Source organism: Harpegnathos saltator, unplaced genomic scaffold, assembly GCF_003227715.2.
Source record: "Harpegnathos saltator strain DR-91 unplaced genomic scaffold, Hsal_v8.6 scaffold432, whole genome shotgun sequence".
In the NCBI taxonomy this organism is placed as follows: domain Eukaryota; kingdom Metazoa; phylum Arthropoda; class Insecta; order Hymenoptera; family Formicidae; genus Harpegnathos; species Harpegnathos saltator.
The window spans coordinates 212,121-234,154 of NW_020230242.1; the positions used below are offsets into that span (position 1 = coordinate 212,121).

General features: G+C 38.9%; 2 protein-coding genes across 3 annotated transcripts in view; both read right to left on the minus strand.

Moving 5' to 3' along the window:
* Positions 1-22,034, minus strand: part of LOC105187110 (uncharacterized) — a 107,838-nt gene that overhangs the window by 30,532 nt on the left and 55,272 nt on the right. The gene's annotated exons all lie outside the window — the stretch shown is intronic.
* Positions 1,205-2,075, minus strand: LOC112589215 (uncharacterized). The gene is made up of 2 exons (XM_025301582.1): positions 1,926-2,075; positions 1,205-1,856 (listed from the first exon to the last, which is right to left on the minus strand). Exon 2 carries the CDS (start codon positions 1,853-1,855, stop codon positions 1,430-1,432), a length of 426 nt encoding a protein of 141 aa, XP_025157367.1. The 5' UTR covers position 1,856; positions 1,926-2,075; the 3' UTR covers positions 1,205-1,429.

Consider the following 22,034-nt stretch of genomic DNA (forward strand, 5'->3'; position numbering starts at 1 on the left):
AACCAGAAACCACAGAAGTTCTTCACCGATGGCATTATGGCTCTACCCGAAAAATGGCGAAACATTGTCGATAATAATGGAGCATATTTGGTTTAAATAAATTAATTTTTACACTATAAGAAAATCAGTTGAATTTTACTAAAAAAATATCACGAACTTTTTCCCAGACCCAATATATTTAACAATATATATGATAAAGAAACAGTACACAAGTTGCGTATGAACACGCGCGCGAATAATGAATTTGTATTATTTTTATGGTACGTATTCGTTGCAAAGGTGATGATTATGGAAAAAATGTGTCATACACAATGATTTTTTACACCAAGGACAAGTAATTATAGCAGTTTGGCCACAAATATCGCATTTTATGTTTAAATCACTTTGGAAGCAAAATTCAACCGGTGTTTGAAACTCTGTTGGTCTAGTCTGTATATATCCAATTTTAAACCAGCCATATTTAAATAAATTTTGAAATCTGGGCGACGAGAATTGATGATGCGTTAATGATTGCAATTTCAATATATTATTTCCAGCATGAAGATCAATTGCAAGATTTAATAACATAACAGTATCAGAAAAATGCCTAATAAAATTTTTCCATCATCGGAAGCCGTATACATCTAATGGCTGTATTTTTCCCGTTATACCGGCCGGAATGGTTAGGAAAACAATATCTGATACAAAATCCGATCTGGTTTCCTGAATTACATTGGGACAATGTCCACTCCATGAATTTAATAATAATACGGATTGTGGCCCGATATTCGGAAAAAATATTTCTCTCAACCAAGTTTTTATATGACTCGATTTTAATTTGCCTGATTTAGAAGCCGTAACAAAAATATTAGGTGCTTTGAACATAGTTTCTTTTACTCTAGGACTGAATGTTCCTGTTACTTCCTTTAAATTAATAAAAAGAGGCGATAATAGTCTACCATCTGCAGAAATAGTCGGCTGTATAGTATAACTGTGTGTGGTTGCTGATGTAGATTGTACAGTTAGTTACAGCTTCTATATTTTTTAGACCTTTTTGGGATAAAGTACGACCAGAGTGAAATTCAAGTTGGAATCCACTCTGGTCCGAATTATAAACATTGTCTACGCCGTATCGTTCAATATAATATTTTACATTTTCAATAAATGTATCACACTTATCTTCTAAATCTGTTTTCGATAACAATGATTTTTTTGTTATAAATTTTGTTATTTTTCGAGAGACGATATCATATGAAGTTTTGAATCTTTTTACCCACGTTTTAGAAATTTTGAATCCTACCACATTTTCCTCTTCTTGTGCTCGAGAAGCCCATCGAGCAATGTCAATGTCATGAATAATTATTCTATTTTCAAGCGCTTCATTAAAACGGTTTATTGTATATTCAGAAATTCTTTTTAATTTTTCATCTCTTCTGCCACCTGCACTGATTTAGTCCTCCCATCGTCGTAATTGTCGCATCGATGTTACTTTTCTGTATCTTCTTTTAACTCCTTCAAGCGATCTTAGTCCTGTTTTGCCGCTCTTCCAGTATTCCACAGCTTGTCTTTTATAATCATTTAATATTCCTGCTTCAACGGAGCTACAAATAACTTCTTCCGGGAGATATTCTTTTCTTTCATTTTCCTCTAATAAATCAATATTTTCCGCTTCTGGAACTTCATATGTATTGTAAAAATCTAAAGTTTCTTCCTCTTCTATTTCAAATTCCTCTTCATTTTCTATTTCTTTTAACAAATATTCAATATTCTCCTTCACTTCTACTTCTTTTGGAGTTATCGGACTTTGTGGAAAGTTAAGAGTAATGAAAGTTGTATAGAGTAACATTATAACATTCAAGAGATTAAATTGCATCATTCTGAAAAATATTAAAATGAAATATTTTTCTCGAACCATGATATATAAAATAATATATAAAATAAAATACACTTTATAATTAATGCAGTGATTTTCTTATGTTAATCCTGATGCCGCTTCTTCTATCTGTCAAATGTAGTGAATCCAGAATAAATTAATGTCGTGAAAACGGAAAGATAGCTCTACATTTACGTATGTAGATATTCTGAAATTGAAATAACTACACATATTTTTTCTTCAAATTAGTAAAAATTTTCTTTGATTATTAATCATTATTATATATAATTTATAATTTAACTCTTGCTCAATTTCGCTCCATTTTTCCGTATATTATCACATTACTGATAACTCGACGAACTATTGTCATTCCAATAATATAAAATAGAGAGTGACAAGATATGAAATAATAAATATAAAATAATAATATCAGTTAGTAATAATAATAAATAATAATAATAAATATAAAATAATAATATCAGTTAGTAATACATACTTATATATTTAAAAAATAATATATTAAAAGAAGTTTTAAACACACACATAGAGAGAAAGCAATATGTACTTATAAACTTGCGCTCACAAATGATACGTCGTGAAACAATGGATACTTACTGCGACACTAGCTTGTATTACTGCTTATATATGAAGTGTATCTCTACATATTACGCTTACTCATGATTTGCGTTGCACAAAGTGGCTGCTTTCCAGCACTTTAAATAGCTCACATAACTGTAACGTCTACGACACTTGATGTTCATCTATTATTAGAACTATGACAAAATCGAAAGTAAACAGGATGGAAAGAAGATATGACAATAATACGACGGCACAACACTTTCATGATTGTAGATGTGTATGTATATATGTGGTGCGTGTGCGTAAAAATAATTACGTTATCAATATCATATTAGATATAATTATGCAATCACATATGATTTCATGAATGCGGCGTTTTTCACGTGTCATAGATTCGATGGAAACGCCGCGTTAATAAACATGATTGATTTTGCAATTCATGTATCACTTCCGTCGTAGTACTTACGTCACCCACCACAAAAATAGACACACAAACTTATCATACATAAAATCTAACTTTCATAGAGCGTATACGTATATCTTTTTATAAAGACAAAGCTTAGAAATATTGTTGTGTATAAATTTATGATTGTTATTAATAACGTTATTATATATTGAAATTTTTTATGATTACATATTCTCCGTATTGGTATTAATCGCCTATTATTCGAAAGAAATTCGAAGAGGACGTGTTGCGTATATTATCGAGTAAGGTAGGCGCTGTGCATAGCGTGTTACGGGTATACACGGACATTTCTATCTATTTTTCGAAAAGTCCGTATCTCGGAAAGTAACATTATTATATATGGTTGGATTCGGAATTCAATGCTCTTTAATTTTTGTCCTTACAAAATTTTTGAAATTTGCGAAAATAATGAATGGAGGGGGAAGCGAGGAGGGTAAATTTGATATTTTGAAAAATTTGAATTGACAGATGCAAAGAGCATCAAATACTGTAAAACTCTTACATTTACTATGTTTTTATACCTCTCATATTTTAGAAGATATTTGGTAAAAACGAAAAAATCCGTTTTCTTCAAGGAGTGATTTCAACCCCTAAACTTCGAGATAAGCACATATAAAAAAATACGTGTCTAATATTTTTTGATCCTCTACAACATATTCAATGCCCATTCAAGTCGGTGAGGGACGCCCCCGACCGTTCCCTTGTCAGACAAATTGTAATTGCTTGCGGCAGGCTCAACGCTTTGTGCTAATATATTTTTACACTCTGGTATTACAATTACGTGCGTTGTAGGTTCTCTCGAAGTTCAGAAATCGTGCTTTCAATACTGTATATGATACAATGTATATGATACAAAACAAAAAAAATATATACTCTGGAATTAATATCATCGCCAATCTTTTGGAATGAACAATTGTCACATATTTTGTTCTTTTTAAAATCTATTTAGTATAATCTTTTTAAAGTTGTTTTGGAACAAGCGTTCAGAAATTTGTAAATAATGATTTTTTTTATAGTTTTTATGCTTATAAAAGCTCGATATAATACTTTTTTAATCAATATTGAAAATTAGTCTCTAGTGAGATTGATATAAATATGATATTAACATTTTCATATACTTTTCATATACTTCTTCAGTTATGTTATTCATAAACCAATTTTCTTGTGGGTTTGTATCATAATAATATCTTAATATTTTAATATTTCGAGAGAACCTACAACGCACGTAATTCTAATACCAAAGTGTAAAAATATATTGTCATTTTTTGGCACAAAGCGTTGAGTCTACCGGAAATAATTATAACCTGTCTAAGTGTAGTGGTATGCACACAATTTTCGGGGAGAACGAAAGTGTTCCGGGACACGATTGCTATTAAATTATTTTTTTTCTATTTTCCCACATACCAGAGAGTGAAAATGCACTGTCAGTTTTTGGCACAAAGTGTTGGGACGTCCTATGGAAATTATTATCTGTATGAATGATTATATGTACGTAATTTTCGGGGAGAACAAGACTTTCTTATAATGTCATATCATATTTAACACAAAGGCACAAACCTTATGGAAATTGAGTCCCGGTGAATTTGTCTGAAACTTTGAGAAATAGTAACTTCCGTCACGCTGATAAAAAATTATCATTGCATCAAATTGATTTACAGCGTTGTTTAGGCGCTAGTGTTGTTTGAAAGTCAGGAATTGTGCGGTATTCTATGGGTAGCATGGGTAGCATATCAGCTGCATATACATATATACATATATATATGTGTGTGTGTATACGTATGTGTGTATGTGTGTATGTTTGTGTATACGTATGTATGTATGCATGTATATGTTTTCATAGAAATAGAACAATAATTATAATATATTTTTTAAGAAATTTCACCGTCGGCATTAGCATTACCCAATGTACACCACGTGGAGGATGCCCAATCGGAATTTGTACATCTTGTGGCCTTAAAAAGGGCCGGTTTTATTGTGGCTTTGAAAATAGCCGGTTTTATTGTGGCCCTGAAAAGGGACGGTTTTATTTGTATTCATTTTAACTATTCATTCAAAATATTCATTTTTAAAATTAAATGTCTTGCCACTAATATTGTGTATATAGCGAATACCAATGTATAATGAAGGTATATATGGAGTGCACATGCAGCACCTATCCGTACATACACACATACATGAACACATATATACATATATATGACACATACACACATGCATACACGCATACACACATACACACATACATATACACACACACACATGTATATATGTATATATGTATATGCAGCTGATATGCTACCCATGCTATCTATAGAATACCGCACAATTCCTGACTTTCAAACAACACTAGCGCCTAAACGACGCTATAAATCAATTTGGTGCAATGATAACTTTTTATCAGCGTGACGGAAGCTACCATTTCCCAAATTTTCAGACAAATTCACCGGAACCCAATTTCCATAAGGTTTGTGCAGGGTCCTTTATCTTTTATATGTATTCACATTTATATTAAGTGGTTCTTTTTTATATAAAGGCTATTCAATTTTCGCTTAGAAAGAACGCTCCAAACTTCAACGTCGTAGTAAATTACCTTTCTATTAGACTGCATATTTATTAATGTACATAATTTTGAATATAATATTGTCCTGAGGATTTTCTGATTCAGCGCGGCGGAACAGACATATTTTATGAATTTTTTTTGCGCAGACATGGTAATGTTCTTATAATTTAAACATAAAACAATATATTGGGTCTGGGAAAAAGTTCGTGGCGTTTTTTTAGTAAAATTCAACTGATTTTCTTATAGTGTGAAAATTAATTTATTTAAACCAAATATGCTCCATTATTATCGACAATGTTTCGCCATTTTTCGGGTAGAGCCATAATGCCATCGGTGAAGAACTTCTGTGGTTTCTGGTTGAAAAACTGAATCAAGTGGTTTTCACAGGCTTCTTTTGAAACCAGCTTAATTCCATTGAGAGAGTTCTGCAGAGGTCGGAACAAGTGATAGTCAGAAGGTGCTATGTCTGGACTATACGGTGGATGCATCAAAACTTCCCAACCAAGCTCTCGCAATTTTTGACGGGTCATCAAAGAAGTGTGAGGTCGGGCGTTGTCATGATGGAAGACAACACCTTTCCTATTATTCAATTCGGGCCGTTTTCTTTCAATTGCCTGGCGTAATTTCTCTAGTTGTCCACAGTAGAGTTGAGAATCAATCGTCTGACCAACTGGAAGTAGCTTATGGTGGACGATTCCCTTCCAGTCCCACCACACATATAGCATCACCTTTTTCGGCGTTAATCCTAGCTTCGCGAACGCTTGTGACGGCTCACCATCCCTTGTCCACGATCTTTGACGCTTCCGATTGTCGTACGTGATCCATTTTTCATCACCGGTTATGACACGTTTCAGAAATGGCTCGATTTCATTGCGTTTCAGCAGCGCATCGCAGATGTTAATTCGGTCTATCACGTTTTTCGCGCTCAACTCATGAGGAACCCATACATCGAGCTTCTTTTTGTAGCCAGCTTTGTGTAAATGGTTCAAAACAGTTTTGTGGTCAATGCCTAGCTCCATACCAATATCGACACTGCTGATATGCTTATCTTGCTGGACTTTTTCAAGAATTTCATCAGCTTTTTCAATGATTGGACGACCAGAGCGTGACTCATCTTTCACATCAAAATTACTAGAACGAAAGCGAGCGAACCATTTCCGCGCAGCAGATTTTGATAAAGTACCTTCACCGTATATAGCACAAATTTTTTCGCAGGCCTGCGCAGCGTTCTTTCCTTTGTCGTAATAATATTGCAAAATGTAGCGCAATTTTTCATTACTTTTCTCCATTTTCAAACGCAAACAACTTTCCAACCACTGCACCAATTTCGATGTTTATACACTCAAAGTAACGCTCGAAGTGTCACCTTTCCAACGAGCGTTTAATGGTGTCGCTGCGATCTGTGTTTCCTGAGTTATTTGCAATTGACGCCATCTATCGGGAAAAACGCCACGAATTTTTTCCCAGACCCAATATATACAGGGTGTATACAGGTATATACAGACCAAAAGTCTGGAAACGGTCGAATATTTCATACACTATGTATTTTAGAAAGAAATGTTTTAGACAAAAGTTATTTGGTTCGAGGGGGAACATAAGATGGTGTCATTGGATTGATGTTGAATGTTCCAAGGTCATACGGAGTTCAACTTTGCTTTTTCAAATGGAATCCCCTATTTTCCATTGCATATTCTTGTAACTCATCTCGAGGACTTTCCAAAACAAGTTATGTTTTATTGTGTATTTTCCGAGTTATGGGGCTTGAAAGTTACAATAACGCCGGCATTATCCAAGGTGTACCACGTGGAGGTTGCACGATCGGATTTACACCTCTTGTGTATGCATATGTGTGTCACAGCAAAGATAAGGACTCCACAGTTCGTCACTTCCGTAGTATTTAATGACTCCAAACCCTCTCTGCTCTGTATGAGCATATGTGTGTGCGCGCGTGCGCGCGTGCGCGTGTGTGTGTGTGTGTGTGTGTGTGTGCGTGTGCGTGTGCGTGTGCGTGCGCGTGTGCGTGTGCGTGTGCGTGTGTGTGTGTGTGTGTGTGTGTGCGCGTGTGTGTGTGTGTGCGTGCGTGCGTGTGTGTGTGTGTGTGTGTGTGTGTGTGTGTGTGTGTGTGTGTGTGTGTGTGTGTGTGTGTGTGTGTATGTGTGTGTGTGTGTGTGTGTGTGTGTGTGTGTGTGTGTGTGTGGATGTGTGGTATAGTTGAGTAAGTGTTCAAAGTGACTTCCATCTGTTGCTTGACAATGGCTTAGCCGTAGATAAAAATTATTTAAAACATTTCGTCTCATCTCTGCCGAGATAAGATCGACTTGGTATATTATACATTCCCTAAGGTCCGCAAGGTTGGCAGGTTTTGTTTCGTAAACATTGTTTTTAAAATATCCCCAAAAAAAATAATCGGCAGGAGAAAAATCTGGTGATCTAGCAGGCCATTCTATTTGACCACGTCTTCCTATCCATTGATTTGGAAAAGTATTATCCAAAAATTGCTGTACTGCTACTGCATAGTGTGGGTCTGCATCATCTTGTTGGAACCAAATATTCTATGTTCCCATCAAACATATTTTCAAGAACGGGTATGACTTTATTTTTCAATAGCTCCTGATAGATTGCCGCGTTCAAATTCCCATTAATGAAGAATAGTCCGATAATACCACGTTCGCAAAAACCCGCTCAAACGTTAAATTTTTGGATATACTGCGTGCGGATCTCATATATCCAGTGAGAGTTTTCATCATTCCAATATCGGCAATTATGCCGATTTACCGCTCCATTCAATTCAAAAGAAGCTTCGTCGGAAAAAATTGTGAAATCGAAAAAGTTATTATTATCATTGTATCGACACATCATTTCGTCGCAGAATTCATTTCTTCGATCAAAATCATCTTCCGATAGCTCTCGAGTGATTTTAATTTTGAATGGATGCCATTTCTCTTTCACTAAAATACGATGAATGGACATTGTACTAATCTCATGCGCCTGTGCTGCCTTCCTCAAAGTAGAATGAGGGTTTTTGACGAATGTTTGCATCACTTCGAAACTCTTATCCAAGTTTGTCGCTAATTTTGGTTTGCCAGTGCGTTGCCGGTCCTTGACGGATCCTGTTTCATCAAATCGTCCGTTTCGTCGATTCGTTTCATCAAACGACAGTTTTCTGGACTGTAGACTTCGAAATCGGTTCACGATCTACATAAGTATTGTTAAATAAAGCAGCTATTTGTTCATAGGATCTAACGCAGTCACCATATCCTAGCATCATCAGTAAAGTAATTCTTTCTCTTTCAGACAATACCATTCTGGATGCCACTGAAATTTCACTCAGTTGCTTGACAGTGTGTCGTAATACGAAGAGCTGAATGTATCTAGGATAGGAAAACGTTCGACTACAGGTCAAATCAGAACGATTAATGTAGCAAGACTTTTATCGGAAAAAAACTATGAAAAGTATAATAATTTCGATATTTGAATCTTCCCTTAGTCTACGGTCATGGTACATTCATTGAATCTTCTGTCGATTCTTTTCAGAAAAAATTACTGCGAATGAGGTGAGGATATGGTGACTATGTCAGATCCTTTGAACAAGTAGCTGCTTATCTCTGCTATGACATACACACACACACACACATATACATACATACACATACACAAGAGGTGTTAATCCGATTGTGCAACCTCCACGCGGTACACCTTGGATAATGTCGGCGGTATTGTAACTTTCAAGTCCCATAACTCGGAAAATATTCAATAAAACATAACTTATTTATAGTGTTTTGGAAAGTTCTCGTGATGAGCTATAAGAATATATAATGAAAAATAGGGAGTTCCATTTGAAAAAACAAAGTTGAACTCCGTATGACCTTAGAATGTTCACTCAAGGTCAATCCAATGACAGCATCTTATGTTCCCCTCGAACCAAATAACTTCTGTCTGAAAGATTTCTTTTTAAAATGAATAGTTTATGAAATATTCGACCGTTTCCAGACTTTTAGTACACAGTGTATACAGGGTGTCTCAGAACTTTGACACACGGGCTTCGTAAGGACATAGAGCTAAGTGAGAGGAACAAAAAAGTCCTTTACCATAATTTGAAAATCGTAATAGTTTTTTAATTATAACAGCGTTAAGTTAGGCGTTTTCCACGCCCAGCACGGCCTATAGACGCTCCGCGGCAAGCTGTGTGCGTAGGGGCTGAGCGATAACGAGGCTCGCGCTGACCGTCGCGCGGCGTCAAAGCGCCAAGACACCATCGCGACAGTCAATGCGAGAAGTGTTATCGCTCAGTCCCTACGCACACAGCTTGCCGCGGAGCGTCTATAGGCCACGATAAGCGTGGAAAACGTCAAACTTTACGCGGTTATTACTAAAAAACTATACGATTTTCACATTATGGTAGAGGACTTTTTTGTTCTTCTCACTTAGCTTTATATCCCTACGGAGCTCATGTCCCAAAGTTCTGAGGCACCCTGTATATGGATGAATTTAGAATGAAAAATGCTAACTTTTTCCTACATATAATGAATTTATAATTAAGCCTGATAAATTAATAATTAATCCTGATATGATTATTTTGTTAATTGTTAAAAATATTTTTATCTTAATTATTATTTAATTTTTATCTTAATTAAGCTTAGTTTATTTTTCATAAAAAATCATACAATTTTTGTTTAAAAAGTTTATTCGTATCTGCAATAATTATCAAGATAGCATAAAGGAAATGAAACTTTGAGGGACAGTTTCATTCCTTAAAGTTTCATCCCTTAAACCTGAGCCATTGCTGATATGGGTCCCTCATTTTTGGTTATTCTACAAATGTACCAAGTTTCGTCGAAATCGAAGACACACACTTCGCGGGTGTTGTAAGATCTTGTAAGACCAATAGTTTTTTTTATAAAAATCGACCTTTCTGCGATGTTTAGAGCATATAAGTAGATTTCCGATTAAATACGTTGTCACAAGAGCTTCATATGGTATAGGAAAGTATTAGGTTGTTCGGAAAGTTCGTTTCAAATTTTTGTCCTTGTCCCATCTTTCAGGAAGCTGCATGATGCCTTTGCTCCAAAATAAAGGTTTCTTATTGGCGAAGAATTTATCAAGATGACTTTTGAGGACTTTCAAAGACTCGAATTTCTTGTCCCGAAGAAAATTTTTTAAAGAAAGAAATAGATAGTAGTCAGATGGGGCAAGGTCGGGAGAATATGGAGGATGAGGAAGAACGTCCCATTCGAAGTCTAACAGCTTCCTACGGATAGACATTGCGACGTGAGGTCTGGCGTTATCATGATGGAAAACAATTCCACGCCTGTTGGCCAATTTAGGGCGCTTCTGTGCGATGGCAGTCTTCAGTTCGTCCAGTTGAAGGCTGTACTTCGCCGCGTTGATGGTTTCGTTTGGTTGAAGAAGCTCATAATATACCACGCCCTTAAAATCCCACCAGATACTCAGAAGAACCTTTTTCGCGTGAAGCTCCGGCTTGGCCACTGTTTGCGTAGACGCGTCGCTGGTTCCCCACGACCTCTTGCGGCTAATTGTATAGGATCCAACTTTCATCGCCTGTTATGATCCTCTTCAAGAACGGTTCTTTTTGGTTGAAGCAGCATATCGCAGACGTTCACACGTTCCAGCAACTGCCGTTCATTCATTGAGTGTGGCACCCACACATCCAGTCGACTTGAGAATCCTAGCTTCTTCAGATGGTCATGCACGGTGGAAACAGACTTGTGCAGAATGTCGGCGAGTTCTCTAACTGTCACTCGAGGATTTTCGTGCACGAGATCCATAAGAAGCGTTTCATCAACCTCCTGAGGCCGGCCTGAGCGAGCTTGATCTTCCATGTTGAAATCGCCAGCTTCGAATCTTCGATACCCTTTTCGAACTGTCTGGTGAGTGATGCAGGCATCTCTATATACTGAGAACATCTCATTCAGAGTCTGCGAAGCCGTGAAGCCACGTTTAAAGCAATATACGAGGGCAGTTTGATAAGTCAGTGACTTTTTGAATTTTCCGCGCAGTAACTTTAAATGAAGCACTGCTCCCGTCAACTGCCATCTATTAATAGACTACTGTACAAGTTTGGGCAAGCTGTGCCATTTAGTTAGTGTTTGACAGCCATTGAAAGCAGACAACCTCGTGAATTTTAACGAAAATGGAAAAAAGTGAATTTCGTGTGCTGATTAAGCATTATTTTTTGCGTAAAAAAACCATCACCGAAACCAAGGCAAAGCTTGATAAATACTATGGGGACTCTGCACCATCAATTTCAATGGTTAAGAAGTGGTTTACTGAGTTCCGTTGTGGTCGTACCAGCACAAGTGACGCCGAACGTTCAGGTCGCCCAAAAGAGGTCGTCACGCCAGAAATCGTCGATAAAATCCATGGAATGATATTGGACGATCGGAGAATGAAAGTGCGTGAAGTGGCTGAGGCTGTAGGCATCTCAACTGAGCGGGTACATCACATTTTACATGAATATTTGGACATGAAAAAGCTATCCGCGCGATGGGTGCCGCGATTGCTCACACTCGATCCACTCGATAAGCGCAACCGTGTGACCATTTCAAAGGAGTGTTTGGCGATGTTCAACCGCAATCCGAACGAGTTTTTGCGCCGTTTCGTTACCGTAGACGAAACATGGATCCATCACACCACACCAGAGACCAAGGAACAATCAAGACAGTGGGTTTCTTCGGGTGAACGTGCACCAAAGAAGGCCAAGGTGGGTCTGTCGGCTAACAAGGTCATGGCCACAGTTTTTTGGGATGCACGCGGTATCATTCACATCGATTACCTTGAAAAGGGTAAAACGATCACCGGCGAATATTATTCAGAGCTTTTGGACAGATTCGATATTGATTTGAAGCAAAAACGACCGCATTTGGCGAAGAAAAAAATGCTGTTCCATCAAGACAATGCACGGGTGCACACGTGTGTAGTCACCATGGCAAAAATCCATAAATTGGGCTACGAACTGCTACTCCATGCAGCATATTCACCAGATTTAGCCCCCTGCGACTATTTCCTGTTTCCAAACCTGAAGAAATGGCTGGACGGTAAGAGATTTGGGTCGAATGAAGAGGTCATCACTGAAACAAACGCCTATTTTGAGGGCCTTGAGAAAACCTATTATTTGGAAGGAATAAAAAAATTGGAAAAACGGTGGACTAAATGTATCGAGCTAAAAGGAGACTACGTTGAGAAATAAAACGCTTATTTGCCGAAAAAAATATCTTTTATTAAAAAAGTCACTGACTTATCAAACTACCCTCGTAGCATCACATGACGAAAATGGACTTTTTGGTTCTCCATTTTTCAAACTGATTTCTGACGAAATAGTTGCACTTAGGAAGATCTGCGAAGTTTCCTTAGCGGGCTCATAGATCCGGGGATGTTTGTTGACAAACATAAAATTCTTTTAGAGTGCCCTCGTTCTTACTGATTACATAGAAATGTGGAGCGCGCGAAATTTTAAACGAACTTTCCGAACAACCTAATAGATATGGTAGTAATCAGACGGTATGGATTTAATACTACTTACAAGGAAACATAGATAAATGTCCTCTAATTTGGATGGGCTAGAAATATATTGTAACTCCAGATTAAAATAAGAAACACGTATCTCGTGTTTTTTAACTATAACGTGTCCAATCTTACACGTTTCCAATCGGACTCTTTAAGAGGTGAAACATCCCTTTGGAAAAAAATCTGTATTTTTCTTTCGGAACATGTACGTACCATCAAAAGTATAAGAGATAGAAAAAGAATTTTCTAAATAAAAATTTAATAATCTGAAAAGTACTTTTTTATTTTTTGTAATGTTAGAATTTTAAACATGCCCCCGCCCCACTACTTACTAATTTTTTTGTAATCCAAATATTTTATTTCTATGAAATGAAAGGATATTTTATGCTGAATCCATCCATGTATATTAATGTTATTACTTTTTCGCGTAGAAACACTATCATTTCTACACCACCTATGAGGTAGATAACTTGGTGCGTTTTTTTTTACGTGGTTTCCTCAGTAGGCCTAATCCACGGTTACTGATTAGTGTAGTAACTGTTCGAAGTGCCTTCCTCCAACTTGTAAACAGAGTTCAGCTCTTCGTGTTGTCTCTTGCGTCGCACGGTGCGCCATATCCGACGTGGTAGCGAAGGCCGCAATAATTGCTGCACGTACCTCCTCTTCTGTACCATCGCGCCATTGCTCGACTAAGGATTTGACGTACCCCCATACAAAATAATCGAGAACGTTCAAATCCGGCGACCGTGCCGGCCAAGTGATTGGGCTACCACGACCCATCCACCTGTCCGGAAAACGCATATTTAATATTTCTCGCACTGCACGCGAAGAGTGCGTGGGAGCCCCGTCGTGCTGGAATATCATAGTTTCGCGTACGCGGAGAGGAACGTCCTCGAGGAGATGAGGTAGCTCGTTCTCAAGGAATTCCGCGTACCTCTGCCCATCAAGACGTGGTGGTAAAAAAAATGCGCCGATCTGAAAATAATTACCACATTTAAATAATTATACGCGTAATAAAACATGTTCTGCATGTTGTAAATTACAAGAATACGTACCACTCTGTCCGCAATTATTCCTGCCCATACGTTCACCGACCACCGGTATTGAAAAGCGCATTGCCGAACGGCGTGAGGATTCTCGGATTGCCACAGCAATGTCTTGTGAGAATTAAACATGCCGTTCGGTGTGAAAGTCGCCTCATCCGTCCACAGAAAACGGTCGGGAAATGATTGATTTCGCCGACACTGTGCGAGGAGACCTGCACGTGTTTCACGTAGATATATTAACATTTTTTAATTTAGTCCTTTATAAAAATAATAAACATACCTGCACAAAAGTGCGCTCGCGGTGCTTCATCACGTGGAAGTAATTGTTGCACGCGTCGGTAACGGTAGGGCCGCAAATTATTTTGACGCAAGATCCGATGCACCAAAGATTTGGATAAATGTAGGCGTCTCGATAATTCGCGCACACTACATCCGGGATCGTTCTCGATCTCGCGCAATACTCTCTCCTCGTCGCGGATCGAATGCAGGACGGGTGCACCAGCGCGAAGTTTATGGACCGGCAGTAGACTCCCCGTTTCCTTTGCTCGTCTTACGCAAAATCTAATAGTATTTCGCGAAGGATGCCGCGCGCGATTAGGATATCGCTGTGCGTTAAGACGCGCCGCGACATAATCGCTATAATCCGCCCTCGCGTAGCACATCAACATATCAAAATATTCTTACGCCGTGAAATCCATTGTTTTAAGGCTGTGATGCGCGGAACACTTCACAGAAGCTACTGCCGTTAAGAATGTTTTTTGTAGGCGATAGAGAAAAACAGTTGAACATCTGTGAAACGATCTTCAACTGTTTTTCTCTATCGCCTACAAAAGGCGACTTTCACACCGAACGGCATGTTTAATTCTCGCAAGACATTGCTGTGGCAATCCGAGAATCCTCACGCCGTTCGGCAATGCGCTTTTCAATACGTGGTGGTCGGTGAACGTGTGGGCAGGAGTAATTGCGGACAGAGTGGTACGTATTCTTGTAATTTACAACATGCAGAACATGTTTTATTACGCGTATAATTATTTAAATGTGGTAATTATTTTCAGATCGGCGCATTTTTTTTACCATAACGTCTTGATGGGCAGAGGTACGCGGAATTCCTTGAGAACGAGCTACCTCATCTCCTCGAGTTCCTCTCCGCGCACGCGAAACTATGATATTCCAGCACGACGGGGCTCCCACGCACTCTTCGCGTGCAGTGCGAGAAATATTAAATATGCGTTTTCCGGACAGGTGGATGGGTCGCGGTGGCCCAATCACTTGGCCGGCACAGTCGTCGGATTTGAACGTTCTCGATTATTTTGTATGGGGGTACGTCAAATCCTTAGTCGAGCAACGGTGCGAGGGTACAGAAGAGGAGGTACGTGCAGCAATTATTGCGGCCTTCGCTACCATCACGCCGGATATGGCGCACCGTGCGACGCAACAGATAACACGAAGAGCTGAACTCTGCTTACAAGTTGGAGGAAGGCACTTCGAACAGTTACTACATTAATCGGTAACCGTGGATTAGGCCTACTGAGGAAACCACGTAAAAAAAACGCACCAAGCTATCTACCTCATAGGTAGTGTAGAAATGATAGTGTTTCTACGCGAAAAAGTAATTTTAACACGCGCAATTGCGTTTAATTCGCATTTGTCGTCGTGTTTAATAAACGTTTAATTAACGCCTGCAACCCAAAAGTGTGCGCCACACATTTTTGGCAAGGAGAAAACACGGTTAGATTTGCAGCGTACACGCGGCGCGTTCATCATCGCCTGGCCGCGTGCCGACGGCGTCAAAGCGTCAAAACGCCATCGCCGGCGCGGCGGTCAACGCGCGCCGCCTTACTGCTCAGCCCCGACGCACACAGTTCGCCGCGGAGCGTCTATAGGTCGCGATGGGCATGACAAACGCCAAACTTTACGGGGTTATTACTAAAAAACTATGTGAGATATCGCTAAATGAAGAAGGACTTTTTTGTTCCTCCCGCTTAGCTCTATGCCGCTATGGAGTTCGTGTCCTATAATTATGGGACACTCTGTATACGTATATTCTCTTTGAACTTCCTCATTGTAAAAGACTATTAGTATTGATACGCAAAATATATAATCATAAAACATTTCAATATATAATAACAGAAATAATAATAACAATGATACAATATTTACAATAACAGTAATATTAGGAGCTTGCATTGGAAGCCGCTGTTTTTTGTATTGGGTGAGTGCAAAAGTTCGTGCGGAGTTTCAATAGATGGAGTTATAAGCGTCGTAAAGTGTTGTCCTTAATACTTCCATCTACATATTATATAACGTTGGAAAGGTGACGTCTTCAGTTGTTATTAAAAAAAAAATCATTTGTTTTCATACAAACTGCTTCGAGAAATATCACTTTAAAAATGAGTATCGATAAGGTGCATTTGCGGCATGTTATGCTTTACGAGTTTCGGAAGGGAATAAACGTTGCCGCAGCCGTAAAAAACATTCAGGATGTTTATTAGGATGAAGCACCAGCTAAACGAACTGTGGAAAAATTTGCTAAATTTTGGCGCGGAGAATTTAACCTTGAAGACGAGCCACGCTCTGGTCGACCTTCTGACATTGATGACGATGTTTTGCGTACTTTAGTGCTCAATAATCCGCGAATTTCAACAGAAGAAGTTGCTACAGCATTAAACGTTGACCGATCAACCGCTTTTCGGCGTTTAAAAAAGATGGGATTCGATTTGAAGCTCGATATATGGGTGCCCCATTTGCTGACCGAGAAGAACAAAATCAAGCGAATTTCTGCAGCCGTTTCTTTACTCGGGCGGCTCAATAACGAATCGTTTTTGGATCGACTAGTGACGGGCGATGAGAAATGGGTCCTCTACAACAATGTTCAGCGCAAACAGACATGGAAACAATCAGGTGAGCATGGTGACGCAATGCCAAAGGCCAGTTTGCACCCGATGAAGGTGATGCTCTCTGTTTGGTGGAATTGCAAGGGCATAATCTATTTCGAGCTTCTCCCCGCTGGCGAAACGATTGATTCGGACAAGTACTGTCGCCAATTAACCAATCTGAATCGAGAAATAAAAGAGAAACGTCCGATTTTGTCAAATTGCAAGGGAGTCGTCTTTCATCACGACAACGCCAGACCACACGTTTCGAAAAAGACGCTGCGCAAACTGAAGAGCCTGAAATGGGATGTCTTAACGCATCCACCGTATTCTACTGATATCGCACCATCTGACTATCACTTGTTTCGGTCATTGCAAAATTATTTAAATGGAAAAAACTTTGACTCTTTGGAGGCCTTAAAAAAGGGCATCTCTTCGTTCTTCGAATCTAAACCGCGCAGTTTTTATGATCGAGGCATCCGTATGCTGCCAGAACGTTGGGAAAAGATTATAGAAAACGATGGAGAATATATCATTGATTGAATAAAGATTTTTGTTTGCCTAATCACTGTGTGACTTTTACTCACAAACTCCGCACGAACTTTTGCACTCACCCAATATTTTTTTAGTACTTATTTCAATAACAAAATGTGTGAATACATTCAGGTTCGGAGAATATGCTGGGTGCGAAAGAACTTCCCTCCGTCAATGTTTGTTTTACGGCTATAGCAACATGGGGCCGAGCGTTGTCATAGAGAATAATTATTTTCAGCGATTTGATGCAATTGATGGTCGTTTTTGCATCAAATTATTATTCAAACACTCTAATTGTTATCAATAACGTTCGACGGTGACTGTTTTGTTTGGTTTCAACGTATCCTCCATATCCCACTAAATAGAGAGCATTGCTTTGTGATCGTGAACGTTTCGCTTTTGTGTCAACGTTGATGGTTGGCCAAGATCAATTCATGATTTCTTGTGTTGTCGAAATAGATTCACTTTTTATCGCCGATCACAATATGCCACAAGAAACTCTTCTTTTTATGACTTACGAGCAAAGAAATAGAAATATTTAAATGATTAGCAATGACATTTTCGGTCAATTCATGTGGCAGCCATCTTCTTTCTTTCTGGATCTTTCTCGTGGCTTGTAAATGTCGTGAAATGGTTGATTTATTGACTTCAAGCTATTGAGCCAATTCTTTGAATGTTTGAGCAGGGTTTTCTTCCAATAAAGTTTGCTGTTGTTCATTTCCGAACTTTTTCGATTGACCTGGCCGTTATTTATCGTGAACAACCACCACTTTTGAATCGTTGAAACCAATATCTACATACTGTTTTCGATGGAGCAGATTCACCATAAATTTTCGCAAGCAATTGATGAGCTTCAGCTGCACTTTTTTTCAAATTAACCCATTAACGCTCGAGCAGATTTAAACGGACATTTGAGTACCCTACCTAGCCAAAATAAAATTTTGCTAGGGAAACTTGCTCGTTAGGAGTAAAAATGTGCGCTTTTTCGATTCCCGCTGTTATTTTTCATCCACATCTCCCGGAAATTCCCTTAAAAAGGGTGTAAAGAGGATAAATTTCGGAAAAAGTGTCCGTAGCACTTTAATAAACGAATAAACTACAAGAAAAAAAATGTTTCAAGATCAAAAGTACATTACCTTAGTATTTTTTCAGAACACTAGAATGTATTCGATGGTATTTTTAAATTCCAACCCCTTGTAAGGATAGTAAATAGAGAAATGGGATTGAACTGCTCAAATTTCTGAAAATCGAGTTTTGAAACATCAAAACTTTAGCGGCTGCGTTATGGATAGTTATGGATAGAGATGTTCCTAACTATTTTTCGAAATGTCCATATATCAGAGAGTAACATTAATACTATAATAGTATATATGAATGGATTTGGTATAAAATATACTTTCATTTGTTAAAAACAAAATTTTTGGATTATAAAAAATAGTAAGTGGTGGAGTATATTTAAAATTCTGAATATTGAAAAAAATTCTGAATATTTAAAATACTGAGTATTGAAAAAAATAAAAATGCTGTTATAAAATATTCTTTAAACCATTAAATTTTTATTGGAAAATTTTTTTTATTATACTTTTGATGGTCTCTTACGGAAAAAACATTCAAATATTAAATACCTACACTCAATTGTTCGAATTTACTCTCAAATATTATATGTCAATTGAGAATAAATTCAAATAATTGAATATAGATATCCAATATTTGAGATTTTTTGACGTAAGGGATGTTCCGAAAGAAAAATACTGATTTTTTCCAAAGGGATGCATCACTCCTTAAAAAGTCCGTATAAAAGTTGGACACGTATAAAAAAATATCTCTTATTTTGGTTTGTATTACAATATATTAGGTTGGGGAAAAAGAAATCCATTATTTTTCCGCTAGATGGCTTTAGTGGGGGGGGGGAGGGTAAGGTTGCCCAAGGGCAACGTCGGCGGGTGTGGTAACACACCCGCCTGAGAAGGAACCGCCGAGTTGGTGTCGGCGGGGCTGAAAACAGCCAGAGGGTCGCCAGATTTTCCGGATCGGTGGAGGGGGGGTGTTAGTTCCCTCTCGTTGAGAGGGGGCTTCCCCCTCTGCCGCGGTGAGGAGAAGGATCGGCGAAGCTGTGCGACCGGGGAAAATTGGACCCCTCACGTGGGAATAAACCTGCGTGAGGATATCCACGAGCTCGTACCTCCCATTAGGGAAGGAAACGAGTGGTGGATAAGCAGAGGCAGGCCCAGGTGTGGACAGGTGGCCCAGACCTGTCTCATCCCACTTCGAACACCGGAGGTGGGGTTGGGAGAGGGGGGTGGTCCCCCCCCCCCCGCCGGCCTATAGCACGGTCGGCAAGGGCTAGGCGGCCCTCTTTTTTCGAAAGGGAGACGACGCCAAGCCTTAGTCCCCCACGCGCGCCCCGATGGAGTCCGAACCCTAGTCCGGGGACTGGGTTGAGTTGTAATAACATCAATAACTCCCCCTCCCCGGGCTGGGGGGAGGGAGTGGAGCAGAGGTTAGAGCACGGAGCAGCGTTCTCCAGCCCGGACACGACTTTGATCCGCTGGGTCCGAAGTGTCCGGGTTTGGAGATCGTAAGTTCGCTCACCGCTCCCCTCTCCACTCCCTCTTGGGCTTCGTCGTGCGTGGGAGACATAGGGCGAGGGCCGTGAGGCCCGGCGTGGCGGTCGTGCAGGGAATGTGAAAGTCAGTTCGCATAGCCGCTGGAGTAAACCGCAGAAATCACGCCAGAGGGCAGGAAGGTACCCCCAGGGGGTTTTAATGGATGCAACCCCCACATAACTCTCGGGCTCCCCACAGGGCCCGAAGGTATCCGGTAGGGATTTCCCTCTGGATTACCAAAAAAAAAAAAAAAAGATGGCTTTAGTGGTATATATCACATGATGTATTAATCGCATAGGTTAATATTTATACTCGTTGCAAAGTGACATTCCGTACTAAAAAGAATTCTTTAACGGTTTTGTGATTAGTCGATTAAGTTGTGAGTTATAGCACGTAAAAGATGTACGTCAACAAAAAGAAAATTCGGTATATTTTACAATTTTGCTTCGATAAAGGCGAAAATACAAGCCAGGCGGCTGAAATTGTGAATGGTGTTTATGGTCCCGATACTGTCACAGCTAATCACGCGCAATTTTAGTTTCATCAATTCCGTTCCGGTAATTTTGATGTTAAAGATGCATCTCGCACAGGTAGGCCCGTCGTCGAAAATGTTAATAAAATTATGGAAATAATCGAAGTAGACCGGCATGTTAGCAGTTGTAGTATCGCCTAGGAGCTGAAGATCGACCACAAAACAGTTTTAAACCATTTACATAAAGCTGGATTCAAAAAAAAGCTCGATGTTTTGGTGCCACACGAATTGAGGCAAAAAAACATGATGGACCGAATTTCAATCTGCAAAGCCTTGATCAAACGGAACGAAATCGAGCCATTTCTGAAACGGATGGTGACTGGGGATGAGAAATGGAATACATATGACAATATTGTGCGAAAACGATTGTGGTCAAAGCGCAGCGAAACGGCTCAAACGGTGGCCAAACCAGGATTAACGGCCAGGAAGGTTTTGCTGAGTGTTTGGTGGGACTATAAAGGAATCATCCACCATGAGCTGCTTTCATATGACCAAACACTAAATTCGGACCTCTATTGTCAACAATTGGACCGTTTGAAGCTAGCGATCGACCAGAAGCGGCCAGAATTGGTCAATAGGAGAGGAATTGTTTTTCATCAGGACAATGCCAGGCCACATACGTCTATAGTGACTCGTCAGAAACTCCGGGAGCTTGGTTAGGAAGTTTTGATGCATCCACCTTATAGTCCGGACCTGGCACCAAGCGATTACCATCTGTTTTTGTCATTGCAAAACTTCCTTGATGGTAAGAAATTGACCTTAAGAGAAGACTGAAAATCGCTTAGTCGAGTTTTTTGCAAATAAGGATCAGGGCTTCTATGAAAGAGGGATCATGAAATTACCTTTAAAATGGCGACAAATTGTAGAACAAAACGGTGCTTATTTGACCAAAATCGAACAATCTTAACTATGTTAAATAAAGCCTTGAAATAAATGAAAAAATAATGGATTTCTTTTTCCCCAACCTAATATTTCAAGTCCATCCAAATTAGAAAGAGACCTGTTTCCTTGTTGGGTCTTGGAACATTTGCTAATTAATTATTTCCTAATTAATTAATTTTTTCCTTCTTTTCTTGAAATATATTACGCTGCCAAGTTAATCGATTCGATCGATTCAATATTTTCAAGTTTTTTCTTAATTTGTAAAAGAAATAAGTCGTGTTTGAAGCTACTGTTTGAAATTCTTAATGTGAACATAAAGTCCCTTACGGAAAGAAAAACTCAAATATTGAGAGTTTACACTCAGTTGTTCGAATTTACTCTCAAATATGGATATATACACTGGTGTATATATCCACATTTGAGAATAAATTCGAATAATTGAGTGTAAATGCTCAATATTTAATTATACTCAATATTTAATCACGATACTATTAGCCAATCCTATTTCAAATGTCTTAGCTACTTCGGTTGGATTTTAACTCCTATATTCTTTTCTCACGGTATATGGTAAGCCGTATTT